The sequence below is a fragment of the Cygnus atratus genome, chromosome 7, assembly GCF_013377495.2.
Source record: "Cygnus atratus isolate AKBS03 ecotype Queensland, Australia chromosome 7, CAtr_DNAZoo_HiC_assembly, whole genome shotgun sequence".
NCBI classification, from domain to species: domain Eukaryota; kingdom Metazoa; phylum Chordata; class Aves; order Anseriformes; family Anatidae; genus Cygnus; species Cygnus atratus.
The window spans coordinates 18,085,315-18,100,167 of NC_066368.1; the positions used below are offsets into that span (position 1 = coordinate 18,085,315).

The following is a 14,853-nucleotide window of genomic DNA, read 5'->3' on the forward strand; positions in this document are numbered from 1 at the left end:
GTATCCTAGGGAGGGTATGCAGAGGTGGTGAGGGTTGCCCAGCGCCCTGCTTCATCCCGCGGCATGCCAGAGGGGGAGGCACTTTTAGACCAGCCTCTACTGGCCGCTTCCTGCCTCTGTATTCTACGGAATAGCCCTGTCACCTTGGAAGAGGAGCCTTTGCTGGCTAATAACCCATCCTAAAGCTGCCGTGCTTACCCAGATTGTGCATACTTCCTTTGTTGAAGGATTTTGAGCTTTCCGTGGAAGAGCAGCATAGGGAACACCTCCCAGCCCCCTGTGCTCCATCCCTGGTGCGCTGCTGGGCGCTCTGCGCTTGCTCTTCGTGGCAGTGCTGAAAGGCAGGAACCAGGCAGTCCTTGTCAGGCAGCGGTGTTCGGGAGGGAAGGAAAAGGTCCTCTTTTATCTTGGTTCTCATGGAAAGTGTCACTGGACGTTTCACGTCCCTTCTGGGCAAAGACCTGTTGTTTTCCAGATCACATCTGAAAGCCCACAGGGTATTCAGCAGGCCACTTAGTTTATCTCCCTTGGATAAACAAAAAAAGCTGCTGGAATTTGAAACTCGTTCCAAGAGTCTAGGGTCCAAAGCCTATTGAAATCCGTGCGAGTCCTGCCCCTGGCCTGGGGTTTTGAGCTGGCTTTAAGCATTTCACAGAGCAGCAAGCAGCGGCAGCGCGGCTCCTAACGGTGTGTGTGGCGTGTGGGGCTGGAGGCCACCTGCGTGCACAAGTCGTGGTGCTAAGTCCAGTTTGAGTGTTGCCTGGTTTAAAAATACCTCCTCAAGTGGCAGGGAGTGCTGAATCACAAACCCCAGTGCAAGCTTCACCTCCGTGGGGAAGAAAGAAAGGAAGGAATTGGGGGGGAAATAAGAGGTTGGTGCCCGGGGGCAGGAGGGAACCGCGCACCGGGGGCAGGTGGCGGGGCGGGCAGGGAGCTGGCTGCTGCCTCGGGGGGACCCGGGGGGCTCCGGGGGGGGTGTCCCGGTCCCTCCGTGCGGCCGGGACGGAACCGGGGCTCTCCGCTCCGCCCCGGGCCCGCGGCGGCCCCGCTCCGCCCCGCCGCCTCCTGCCGCCGGGCTCGGCGGGGCTCCGCAGGCCGCAGGTAGGGCGGGGGGCGCGGGGCGGGCGGGCGCCGTGACAGGCGAGGCAGGCAGCGAGGTGTGAAACGCTAAAATAAAAGCTTCGAGTGCGGGGGGGACGGGACGGGAGAAGTCGCGCCGGAGAGGGAACGGAACAGCCCGAGGGTGCCCGCTGAGGTGGTCCCGCACCGCTCCCCGGGTCCCGGGGGGTCGCTGGGGGGTGTTCGGGGGGTCCCGGACGGTCCCCGAGCCCCCCGCGGGGCTGCCCCGGGTCAGGTCGGGGCTCAGGTGCGCGCCTGCATCGGCATCTGGCTCTGCGGGGAGAATAACGCCCCGAAGGCGTTATCCCTCGGGCGAGCTGCGCTCTGCTGGCGTGCCGCTCGGGTGTCGGCTCGCTGTCGCCAAAGGGGCGCTGTGAATCGGGTGTCTGGGGCGGATTGGGGTCTGCCGACAGCCTTTGGACCGGGCCGGTTTCGTGAAGTTAGCAGCCCGGCTGGGCTGTTTGTTGTTGTAAGCCTGCTCCTGCAGCGGCGATGAGGAAACGTTTCCGTTAGCGCTGGGAAATTCAGGGATCGCCTGGAACTTGATGGAGTGGGGCAGGAGTGCGTTGTGCTCGGCGTCTTGCCCTGCGCCTCCTTAGGGCTCTTTTATTGCTCACCTCAAACCCTTAGCTGTTACGGTCTTTTCACGCAGGGCCTGTGTGGTTACATATTGCTTATTCCCTTATGCTTTTTCTTCTATTTTTCAGTTGCATCGTACTTTAGTTTACTTTTCCATCTTTTGCAACCGTGTAGCGGCAGCTGTGTTTTAATCGCAGGTTTCTCAGGGCTTCCCTTCAGGGCTTCCATGTTGACGATTTTAAAATTCAATCATTAACTTCTGCCTTAAACTCCACTTGCAAAGTGATGACGACAGGAAAACCAGTGCAGCGTGTAACTTCATCTTACAAAGCTTCACCAGAACTGGTGGAGGGGGGGACCTCAGAAGCCTCCCTGTCCCCAGCTTGCTCCGCACCGTGTGTCCTGCTACCCGAGGAGTGACCGGCTGCCGTGGGTCCCTGCCCGGGTGTGCTCGGCCCTTTCCCTCCTGCGGCGGTAAGGAGCAGGACGAGGAGACCCCGGGGATCCATCCCAGATCTGTATTCCTGGGCCAGCATCCCACGGCTCGGGCACGGGCAGGGGGGAAGATTTTTGAGATGTTTTGATGCAAACACAATTGCTTCCTCGGGGAGAAATTTGGCGTGCGTTTCTGTAGACAACCGTGCTTGCGTAAGCAGCCCCCTGCCACCCTCGGAGCCGTACTAGTACAGCCCTTCGTGGGACTGGTGGAGAACTGCTTCAGGGAGCTGCCAGGAGTTCAGGAGGGCCCCTGCTCTGTGCTGCCTGGTGTCTTGTAGCCCCGACCTGGCTGGCGGCGTGGCCCTGCAGACGGCCGCTGCGTCGAGGCCGGGGGCAGGAGGTAAGGGCTGTGCTGCTGCTGCTGCAAGATTGGCTTATCGAGTTGTGGCTGGTAGTGGACGACGTGCTTCTGGCAGGAGCACGACAAATGTAGCCGAGCGCTCAGATATCTTAATGCGGGTGTCTGCACGTGCAGCTAGATGTATGCACAAAGGACAGATTCTGTACTCCTGATTCAATGCTGAGTTTTCACCTAGAGGTATTTACTTTAGTGTTGTATAGCTGTGTCTTTGCATAAATTCAGAATACGTTTCCTATACTATTCTCTTTTGAAGTATGAGGGTTTCAGAAGCCATTTTTCCATGGAAAATAGACCTAGGCATCATAAGGGTTTTATAAATCACATTATATTCTGCTGGATAGACAGATGCCTAAAATTCTGAAAGGGAAGATTAAGCCACTCCCGAGAGTGTGCTTGTGATCACAGAGAGTACAACTGTCACCTGCATGCAATTTATTCTATTTTACATGTGTATGTGATGTTAAATACACTTTTGAATGTAGGGTAGACCCACTGTTAAATTCTGAATGGCAGATGTGATTAGGCAAACAGCACCATTTTAACTGGTATGGTGAGACTGAACAGTCAGTGGAGCGTAAGGTTGCTATAATCTGCTGTAATTTATTTCAATCTGAAAAGCATTGCTGCTTTTGCAAGTAGTTTTGGGACTTGTTCTCGCTCTTAGTTATACACCTCGTTTATCTGTCGCGATCCTATTGCAGCCACTAAGAAAGCACTCAGAGGACATCAGCTTCTGTGTAGCATGTGTGCATTTAGAGAATGATGGTACACTTTATGTTCACAGAACTTGAAGCAGTAATTACTTGCCATTGCAGTCTTCAACAGAAAAAACTCATGTATTTTTTTCTTCTAACCTAAAACATTGCTTGAGTTAAGAAAAATGTTATCTTTACTGTTTATCCTACAATTGCAGTTTGGATTGTTATCTTATAGTCTCATGTAAATATGTTTAAACAAAAAAAAGGTAGACTTAAAAACATAGGTTGAAAATATCTTCATTTTATCTGTTCTTTCTAAGAGGAAAGGAGTTTCTTGCCAGCGGCCTTAGGAGAGCCAAACAAATCTTTCATGTGCTGTATTATTGCCTGTATTAATTGACAGATATTGATGTGTCTGTGAGCAATAAAATTGCAAGCTACTGGCTTTCTGCATGCAGTAGGCTCTCAGCCTGTGATAGGGAGGAATTTGGAAAGGTGTAATCCTTTAAAACCAAAGCCCAAGACATCCAGGCTAATCGCTCCATTTTTCTTCACTGAAGCTGAAGATGTTTGCTGTTGAGCTTATTGAACTGTGGAGGTAGCTTTGCTTTCTTCTCTGGAAGCTGTCTGCGCCTGTTCTGATGTGGTAGGTGGTAGAGCTGTTGCCAGTGGGACCACAGAGCAATCAAGCTGCTCTGGATGACAATACCCACGTGGATTGTCTCCCTGTCTCTTTAAGCTCGTAGGGTACTGGATGTAACTACGTGCAGGGTAAGTTACGATCTTCTGTGTTTATCTTTCTAGCAAGACAGGGCTCTAGTTGGATCTGATTGGATTTTGAATGCAGTTCTGCAGCCTGTGCACAGCCTTCGCTATGGTGAGGGTCTCCGTGGGCTGGGTGCTTGCAGTTAGCCCCACTTTGTGCTGTGCCTTGCAATCCTGCAGCACCTGTATTGCTTCAGCAGCACTGACAGAAATGGGTTTGCAGTGTGAAATTCTGTGTTCTTCCTATCTTACTGCATGCACAGGTCGGTGTAAGCAGGGACATCAGCTATTTCCTGCTGAATGCAACAGGCTCGTGCAGTTCGTGCATCAGGGAAGGCGGCACAATTGTAGGCAGCTCGTGAAACGGCAGCTACGTTTTCTTGTATGGGGTCTCATTCAGATCACCTGGAAGTCAGACGTTTTTCAGGGGCTGTTTACTGAGTACAAAACCTCTGGAGCTAAGGTTCCTCATCCTCCTGCTTTTGGAAGAAGCATTCTGTTGTCAGCACTGGAGGGAGGATTGGTGCTGTTTGCCTGGCTGTTTAGATGATGCCCGTCTGGCACTATCACAGGTACTGTGGCAGCACTGATCAGGATCCCGCAGAACCCAGGAACAGCCTGGTGGTACATGCAGCATCTTTCCTTTCCCTGTGAAGGCAAGATCCCTGCTTCATCCCTGCTGAATTTAAAGCTGTGCTGGCCCCAGAAGCAGTAGATCATTGCTTAGGCAGCAAAATAACACTTGGTAGTAAGATGAGCCAGCAGTTTGTGGCAGCCTTCTTCCCCAGAGTCTGTGGCAGCTGAGGATTGTAGCACTGCCTCAGGGGAACGAGATAATGTATTTTGTTAGTGAGCTGGGAAGAGTTTACTCTTCATTAGTAAATTTAATCACTTACTTTGCATACAATACAAAAGCCGTTGAAAAGTTGCTTCTCAGCTGTGGTTCAGCGTTGGAGAGTTGTCGGCTACCCACAAAGCAGCGTATGCTTGCTTCCTTTCCTTGGCACTTCCAACAAATGAAGCAGCGCTTTGCTGCTGCTGTTTTGTATGTCGTATTTATTAGTTTCTGCTTGTTTCATTTGATGGGGTAATGAACCGAGAAGGCAGTGAATGTTTTTAGCGTTTGCTTTTAGTCAGTTATTGCATTTTATGAAGGGATTATTGGACCCTTTCTCTCCTTTTCTGATGGTTTTATTGTAAGATAATTTTATTGGCTTTGGTATGAATGTTGTTTCAGGGTGTGATGTAAATAACAGAAGTATGAACAGATGTAAAGGAGACCATTGCTACACACATGTATTTTATGCCTGGTATGTTTTGGATGTGTCTCCACATTTGTATGCACCAGGAAATGGATTTGCAAGTTGGTGCAAAGTGTAAGCTGCGTAAGTCCACCTAAGTGAATTGAGTTACAATTAATATAAAAACAATGCATCTGAGATAAATTGTACTCCTAGAAAACGCTTTTACCTATTAAACATTGATTTTCATTAACCATTGTGGTTATCACAAGAATCTTTTAGGATTCTGTGGAATATTACCCAGGAGTGCTTTCTGAATGGTAAGTATATTAGTTACTGCCAGAAGATCATCATAGCAGTTTCCAGAAATAATGGTAATGTTGCAGCACTTAGCCAGATGTGGATATGTAGTTATAACGTACATTATTGTTGTCTTAACTCACCGATTGTCTGTGGAAAACTAATTTGTCACCCTGCCCTTCCCAATCGCAGAACAGTTTGAATTGGAAGGGACCTTAAAGCTCAGCTAGTTCCAACCCCCCTGCCTGTGGGCAGGGACACTTTCCACTAGACCAGGCTGCTCAAAGCCCCATCCAACTTGCAGAGTTGTTTGTGCGTTCTGGGAGGGACTGGGAATTGTACATTTTCCTTCTGTTAGATGCGAGCTGGCCTGTGCTTTTCAAGAGCACAGAAGAAATGTCTCTCCTGGTCTTGACACTTAGTGATACCATCAAAATATGTCCACAGCTTGCCAAGAGACATGACCAAGCTTCTGGGTTTCCTTAGCTGTCTGTTTGGTAGTGTCATTGAGGGGTTGCGTGCACACACCATTTATACTCCACTTCTTCTGGATTAGCAGTGTATGTGTTTGAATTTATTTTGAGCATTAGATAAGAATGCAGATGAAAGTACAGTAAAAAAAAAAAAAAAATCAGTTCTTGATTAAAAAGTTGGAAGTAAAGTTCCAGATGGGAGACGAATAGAAGAAGAAACTATTGTCTTTCAAAAATGAAAGGTGTTTCTCATCTGTTTCGTAGAATCCTTGGGGCAAGGTTGGGGTACAAAAATGGAGAAGATGTTTCAGCTGACTACCTAACTCTTGCATCCTCTTCTCTGCATAGGACCTGAAAGTGGTTTTGAAGTTGGGAATTTGTCCTCATCCACAGTCCTCAGCAGGACAGTGCTGACTTTGCTCTCTCTTTGTTCAGAATGGAAACAGTCCCCTGTCTTGCATTCTCCCTCCCCCCCAGTTCAAAGCTTCCTTCCTTCCTTCCTGCAGTTTCTGGATTTATACCAATGTGGATGTGATGACTCAAATTTCCCAGATGTGAAATGCAAATGAGGGAAGTGGGATCTTTCCCTTGCCTCTCTGGGGGTTTCTTGGAGTCTGTGATGCTGTTGTGTTTCCTAAATAATATGTCCCTCCTGCATTTTTGGGTGCTGTTACGGTATTTAGTAAGTCATGTCTTAGTGTTCATTGTACTCATGTCTTAAACTTGTTTGGCTTTGAGAGATTCTTGAATACCACGCGAAACTTCTTAATGTAGTCTGTTGATGTAGGCAAATACCTCCTGCTCGTGTCAATTTTGGGGCTTAAATCCTCAAGCATTCATGGCTGACAACATCAATCTCCCTCGACAGAAGGGTGTTTGGAACTTGTTCAGGTAACCTGCTGGTTGGTACGCAGTTCAGAAGCTGGTGGGACAGGGCTGTGCACTGTTCGTCTGTGGTCCCTACCCCAGCTCCTCTCAGTGCTGTCCCAGTTTGATGATACTGCTATGGGCTATGTGATCCCGCATGAAATCCTGGGCGTTACTCATATGTTTTCCCCAAGGTACCTGGGTACATGGAATGGTGACATCTTTGTGTTTGTTCTTTGGAGGTTCCCATATTCAGCCTGAAATGCTGCATCCAGTCTCTGTGATTTAGGCTGAAATTTGCTGGACTGGGGACATCACACTCAGCCTTGTCTGTGCAGGTGTGGCTCAATGTCAGCGTTCAATAAATATCCATACTTGGTTTTAAAATGCATTGCAGTACTGAACTGGGTGGCAGCGTAGAAGTTGTATTTTTCATTACAGGATTTAACTTTTGAATTTGTAACCTAATGTTTTGAGTGGTGCTCAGGAAATTGATTGGATGTGACATTCCCATTTGAGTGTGCCGATCTTGTTACACTCCTCATTAGAAGCAGCTTTTCATTTTTTTTAGAGAGAATTCTTTTTTTGTTTGTATTTTGTGTATTGCAGTTTTCCAGATGAGACCCTGTCAGTCTGGATAACAGACTGCTGCCCATCTCTTTTCACCGCGATCATGTCTTGTGCCATGTCCTGTGCTGCAATGTGTTACTGGAGAATTCTCTCCCTATTAGCTGTATCTGTTGGGCACCCACCTTTCATGCAAGTCTCCCCTTAAATTATACTTTTTTTTTTAAAAAAAAAAAAAAAAGGGTTTAAAGTTGCTCTATCTGATCTGCTTAATCTAACAAACCAAACCAACAATGCTTTTTCTGGATGAAGGCAATAGGCATTTGGGAAATTTCTTTATGAAGTATCCTCTGTCTGCTGATTCCCTTTTTCCCTCTTTACTACAGTTCTGAAATAGCATTTCTTTGATTAGTCTGAATGCTCCTTGGCGCAGCTATAGCATGATGTCAAAAGTAGCAAATCTGACGAGCAAAATTGCATCTATTTTTTGGAAGAGACTGGAAAAAGTGTTCATGTGGGCAGACGGAATATCAGCATGGAAAGCGGCTGAGCTGGGTTAGCCTGCTGAAGCCAGCAGCGCTTCCCCTTGTGAAGGGACTGAGAACACCATGACCAGGTAATTTCTCTGCTTGAGATGTATTAGTGTTGTGTTCCAGTAACATCTAGGACTTTTTATAAAGGCAGTTTTCATTGTTGACTACAGAAATAGCATTTTGTTTCCTCGTCTAAAACAATTCAGACTGTTTCTCTGTGCATCTGATGTTTAGGTCATGTTAAATACAACGTATTTGGGAAATGCAGCTGCCACGTAATAGAATGTGATCGTAGCAGAGAAATTGGCACTGGATGAAGAATGTGCTGAATGCACCATCACAAAGGGCCCGCAAGTTCACTGCAGAAATACACAATTTGTGTCATTACGTGCTGAAAGGGCCTGGCTTCCACCCTAAATATGTGAAAATCTCAACAGTCAAAATGGGATGTAATTGGAGAACAATTGTTTTGGTAGTCTTGGTTTTCATTTTTGCAAATTGACACATGGCTGCTGTGTGAATTGGCAGAGCAGCGAGCTTTTGCAGCAGGGACATCCGTGTGCAGCCCAGCCAAGCAGCAAGCACTGTATTGCTGTGCCCCATTCATTGTTTTGATGCTGCACAGCACGGGGCCCAAGTGTTGAACAGCTACCATTTCTGTTTGCTTAGGCACCTGCATGAAGAGTGTGTGGGACAGCACAGCAAGGCAGTGCAGGAGAGAACCGCTAATTGAGGATGTGCTGTAAATCCTCCCGTACCTGATCCACTGTGCTCTACTAGTCATGAAGGCAGCGTTTCGCCTTTTTCTTGTTTGTGGTTCATTCTATCGATGTCAATTTCGTTTAGCCTGATGGAGCAGCAGGGTGAAGAGAATAAACAGAAATATCCCACGCAGCTGGTTTATTCTTAATGAAGTTAATGGAGCTGAGATTAATCTTCTGGGAGCTGAAACCCACACAATATAATGAAGCCTGTTGCTTGTGGTGTGCACTACATAGAAACAGCCCACGCATGGCCAATATTAAAATGGCATGTCAGAGTTTCCAAACTCTGCTTTTTTGCCAGAAAAGGTGGGAGAATGAAATCTTTCACGTAAGAGCTCTTGCATGGGTATCTCAGGCATAACTGCAGAGGACTCTTATTGGGCAACTTGGCTGTTCTGTAGCTGGATGAGGAAATAAATTTTGGGAAACACATGTGTAACGGTTGTACCTGGAGCTACTCAATTGCCAAACTCCTTGAAAATTAGGTGATGTTAATTTTATTGTTCCTAGAGAATGTAACAAGTAAATGAAGTTGTCAATGTACAACTGCCTCCTGACAGTAAAGGACTATGCATCTTATACCGAGGCACTAACTAAAAGCTGTGTGGGAAAAATGAAATAAAGAGGATGTGCAGGTAGTGATAGTCAGAAAAATATGTAAAAACAAGTGGGGTGTTTTAGGGTGCTTGTGAAGGAGGAAAATGAAATTTTCCTTCCACTTGAGGACTGATTTAAAAAAAAGTCTTTTTCTTCACGTGAATTTGGAAGTTTATAGTCATTTCAAGTTTATCTAATACAACCTAATTGAAATGCATGTGCAAGAGGAAAAATGATACAACAGTGCAGGATGTGGAGCGTGCAAGCTGAAAAGAGCTTTGCTCAGAAAGTGGGTTCATAGGCAGAAGATGCTAGCAATGTGTTTCCATATACAGGTGTTGTCTGACTGGAAAAGAAAACTTCTCTCAACTGAGCTAAGATATTAATTGAATTTTCCTTTAATGTTCGTTAACCATTTTTGACATGAGTTCAAGGTTATCCTTTCATTATTGTGCTGTCAATGATCTTAGAGTAAACCAAGAGTTCCTTGTAACAACTGTTCTTTGAGATACCCCAGGTTGCTTTTTCAGGTAACTCAGGAGATTGAGCATTAAATTATTAAAATTCTCTAACAGTTTATTCCTTAGATAGGGTAAATTTCCATTGTAAATAGAAGTTCTTTGAAAAAAAAGTCACTTTTCATTTCACCTGGAATAGACTTTAAGCTTTTAAAGAATTTAATATCATCCTCTGTGTATCAAGAGAAAACATTTTTTTGGACATAACTTTTATTATCTGAGCATTCTTGAGCTATTTTTGTTTCTTATGTCATCCTGTATAATAAGCTGTTTAAAGTGAAACTGATCCCACTGAAAGGATTATCGATAATGGGATCTAGTTAAGGAACAATTACAAAGTTGGTGGGAATAAAAGGATAACAGGATGTCTGTTGAGGCCTCCTTTTAAATCTCTCGCCTTTTGGTTCCTGAGTTGTCACACATGTGGTGAGACTTTGACCAAACAGTACGCATGTGACTGTCCCATCTGAACAGCTAACAAATGCACGTCTTCGTCACGGCTCCTTGACCAGTAGTGTCAGAAGATGAGAGAGGATCTGGGATTATTATAATTATATTAATTTTCTCCTGACTCCTGTAGGAGAACACTACCAGCTTGGAAGCCCATACTTACATTTACAATCTTTGCTGGAGTTTTTTAGCCAGATGTTTGGTTTTGTAAACCTCCTATTGCGGTGGTTTCTGAGTAGCAGTTCAGGGTGCTGTGATATATGGCCTGCAGTTGGTCTATGGGGCCACGTTAAGCAGCAGAGCCTGCATAGTTCCCTTCTGAAATGTTTCCATTTGTGAGTTGCTGATAGGAGCATTCGGGTGTTTTATGGGATCTCTGGCAGGCTGAGCTGTGGTTGTAAATGCTCTGCAGCTCTGACTGGGAGGACTGGGTTTAACAGGAAGAAGAGTTGGAGCTTTTTTTATCAATTCTTTTGTGACTGGTTCTTAGATACATTTCTAGTTTTTTTTTTGTTGTTGTTGTTAGATAGCATGGTCTTTCTCTCTCTCTTTTCCCTTTTCAAGTCCTTTAAAGTTTTGCCATTTATGGGCTCTCTTATCGTCGCTGTCTAACACATAACGAGATAACTCCCCAATGTCTTGTCTTGCTGCTCCATATGCTCTGTTTTCCTCTGTTGTAGTTACGTGTGCCTTTTCAGTGTAGCCGTTGAAGAGCAAAGAAAAACACGGTATGATCTGGGGAAACTGGTTTCCTGTTTCTCTGTGTACTGTCTCATTCCTCCTAATGTAACTCAACCTTCTTTTCTGTAATGTTCCAGTCCTCCCTGTTTACAGGTTGGTTTTCATGCCAGAGGCACCCTTGGGTTCTTTGTTGCAGAGCTGCCTCTCACTTACCTCGTCCTTGGTTTCTATGTATGAGTTACGCCAATCCCTTGCTTCGTGTGGTTGGCTATTTTTTTTTTCAAGCATTTTCTCCAGTTAACGCATAAGTTCCTTAAGTGTGAGCATAGGCGTGTTTGTCAGAAAAATTACTCAAATATTCTGCTTGCTGCCAGTTTGGTGTATGTATGGAGCTGAGAGGTTGCAAGCTGAGGAGCTGTACAGGAACATCAGAGAAAAATGAAAATATAAATCAGATATCCAGCTATTTTAAAAGCTACAGAGCAAAGGTAAAACATTTGTAATGAAACAGCAAGTTTTTTTCATGTTTTGCTCACCAAAACAAAACAACAAAAAGCCCACATTCTATATGAAGAGAGATGTCCCTTAACATAACACTGGGAAACTGTAGATTTGGGCTGCAATAACAATTAGCAGAATTACACCCTTAAGTAGCATGGAAAGTTCTTGCTGGTTGTTCCTGAAAATGAGGTAATTGAGCAGTTGCACCAATATGCGCTAGTCAAAGGCACTTTCCTTGCAGCTTTAAAGATTTCCTAAGAGCTAAAATAAGCTTTTGGATCTAGTTGAAGTACAGCTTGGTGAGGCTGAATGGAAGACAGAGCATGAAGAATGTGCTGATCTGCTCAAGATGTGTCAGTTGTTTGTTAACTTCCAGTGTGTGATTTCACTAAGACAAAGTGTTACTTGTGAGTAGATGCATGTTTTCACGATGTGCATGTAGCAGAATATGTTCTTCCAGGTCAGAGATAACACTTTCTTTTTTTTGTAGCAAACAAAGTGGTTTTTTGATGGTTTTTTTCTCTTGACCTCCATTCATTTCCCTGTCTTTCACTGTAGCATTTGATGTTTCCTTCCCAGCTTAGTAGCTGCTGTGTTGTCATTTTCTGAAGTTTTCTACCCTTTTTTAAAAGGTGTAGAGCGTGTGCTGTGATTTTATCCTCGTGGCAGATAGGGCTCTGGCTACCCTTAGACTGGTTAAGAAGCCTAGGGTTTCCCGATAATCTTAGAAAAATAATTTATAACTGCTCTCAACTGAAGTGATCTATGCATGAAACATTTTGTCTGCTATTAAAATGGGGAAGGCCTCCAGAGTAAATATTTCTGCCTATATGGCATCAGATGCTGATAGCACATACGACTGAAGGAGAAAAATTCTAATATTACAGAGGGAATTTTTAGGCAAATAGAACGCACGTTTTCCAGTAAGATTGGCCAAGATGCGAGAGTTCATGTCACTGTTCTCATTACTTTTCAAATGAAAATTCGTATGGTGTTATTAATAAATGATGATGATTGTTTTGCTTTTTTTCTCATTCAAAATGCGACAATTCAAGTTTTTCTGTACTCTCTGCTGACTTTTGTAGACATCATATCATCTCTGACTTAAAGGATTGTAAATTGTTGTCTCTGCTGCTGTTTCCCATAGCATCTGTGTGTGTTTGTTTTACTTCCCATGCGTTTACAATCGAGATTTAACTTGTGTTTGTTTCTCAGCACTAACTAGCTTGCTGCATGAGAAGTTATAGCCAAAAATGTCAGCTGTTATGTGAATCAAAATTGTGCATGCTGGAGATGGAAAATTTACTGTTACGTGATTTATTCATCCCCTATGTTAGGGTAGGTGCTCTCGTTGTTCTCTGCTCTCATCCTGCTGCTAGCTTTAAAAAATGACACTTGGTGCTATTCCTGCCACTGGTGGTATTCCCAACACTTTCTAATGAGACAGGTTGGCTGAGGAGCCCTGTGTTTCAGAGCACCAATCTGCTAGTCACAGCTGATCTTTCAGCTAATGTATTGTTGCCCATAGCTTCTCCCAAACTGTGTTCCTGCTATTGTAATTTCCTTCAAGAGTGAGGAAAAGTAACCAAATTTTGCCTGATCCTATGTGCGGTTTGTTCATGCAGTGTTTCCCATGTTTTCTTTCACGAGCAAGGAGACAGAGTGGTTACTCTACAGCAGTCTGGTGTGGGAACAAGATCGTTTAAATTGTGCTTGTCAGACCAACGTATGTCTCATGTGATTTGTGGTCTATCAGTCAGACTGAGAAGGCTGAAGACTTCCAGCGTCACATCCTGACACCGCTCCAGACTCAGAAATGGGCCTTCTCAGATGGGATCCTCACTGTTTGTCCTGCTTTGTGCCTGAGGACTCGTTAAAGCCATTCATGTAAAAGATTTATTATACCAATATCTGTATACAGATTTTTTTTGTCTTCATACCTTTGACTGTAAATTGCCCCAAATGTGAAGTTAAGCAGAAAAGTGTGAGGTGAAGCTCAGGCCTGACTTTGACACTTTAAAAAGCCATCAATTCATGGTCTTAGAAGTCCTTAGAATAAAACTTGATGTGCGTTGCCTGGTTGTGTATTTTGAAATGTGTATATTTGACTCTTTCACGCACTTCCTCATGTTCATATTCATAGAACCACAGAATGGCTTGGGTTGGAGTGGGACCTCAAAGATCATCTAGTTTCAACCCCCCTGCGTGATATATAGTGTGTATATATTGTGCATGATACTGCTCTCAGTTGCATTTAGGTGATTTAATGTTGATTAGAAACAGCCCATTACAGTATATAACCATATATACCATATATATGTATATCCTGTATTAGAGATTTTCTTCCATTACTGCTGGGAATTATAGTAACATACCATAGTATATACAGTAATTATATAGTATGATTATTAAAAATAAAAACCAGTGGCTTTGGGATTAAAATTGTTAGTTTTACAAGGCTCATGGTTTCAGCTGTAAGCCTCCCAAGAAAAATAATGGTCATGGTGACAGTTTTTCGTGTCATATGGTGTGTATTGTCCAGTAGAAGAGCACATATGGCATTAACTATCCTAATAGGTTTCTTTTGAAACATAAGCATGTGTGAATGAAAGGAAATAGCCTGCCTTGCCTTTTCATGCCTGATTAGTTTTTGCAAATAAGTCTTGCATATTGAGGAAAAGAAAACAAATTGACGTTAATAGCAGCCCTAGAACATCAGATAAATAGAGGCAATCTTCTGGATAGCTCGTTCTGTAGGTGCGGGATTTGGTTTCTAAAATGTTCTCTGCCTTTCCATTAGAAAGCAATTCAGTAAGACTGGCATCTGCAAATTAACAGTGCAGACTATTTTTTTGGTGTGAGTTACTGTCTTTTTTTATTAAAAAATAAAATAAAAAAAAAAAGCTACTCAGGCTCTGAGCACTAAAAGAACAGGACAGAAAGGTATTTCTGCTTAAGTTAAGTACAGCTCCTCATTTCACTAAAACCCAGACATGCACCTCAAGGGCATTACAAACCAAATTAGTTTTTCACAGCTTGAATAAGGCTCTTCCATAAACACAAAGGCTGAAAGGATGACAACTGTGAAAGAGCTCAAAATACGTTTTCTGTAAGTTTATCACCGAGATTTCTAGGTGAGGGCATATCAGTCACCGCAGCCCTGCTGACTGCTTTTCTGGCTGCCTCTCTGTCGAGGAGTCCTCGAGGGCTGGGCTGCAGCTTTCCCAAGCAGAGCATTTGCCAGCGCCTTCCCAGGCTGTGCCATCCCCACCAGGGACCTACGCGGGGTGGCCTTGGTGCTTCCCTTCCAGGTGCGTGCAGGAAGCCGTGTTCTCATCTTG

General features: G+C 44.5%; 1 protein-coding gene across 1 annotated transcript in view; it reads left to right on the forward strand.

Annotated features, from left to right (window-relative positions):
- Positions 1-1,049: 1,049 nt before the first annotated feature.
- SLC16A12 (solute carrier family 16 member 12) overlaps positions 1,050-14,853 on the forward strand; it is a gene marked incomplete at its 5' end in the record, with an annotated part of 31,556 nt that continues 17,752 nt past the window's right edge. Inside the window, one exon of the mRNA XM_050711970.1 lies at positions 1,050-1,101. Within this exon, the coding sequence (XP_050567927.1) occupies positions 1,050-1,101 (52 nt within the window). The remainder of the gene's footprint in view (positions 1,102-14,853) is intronic.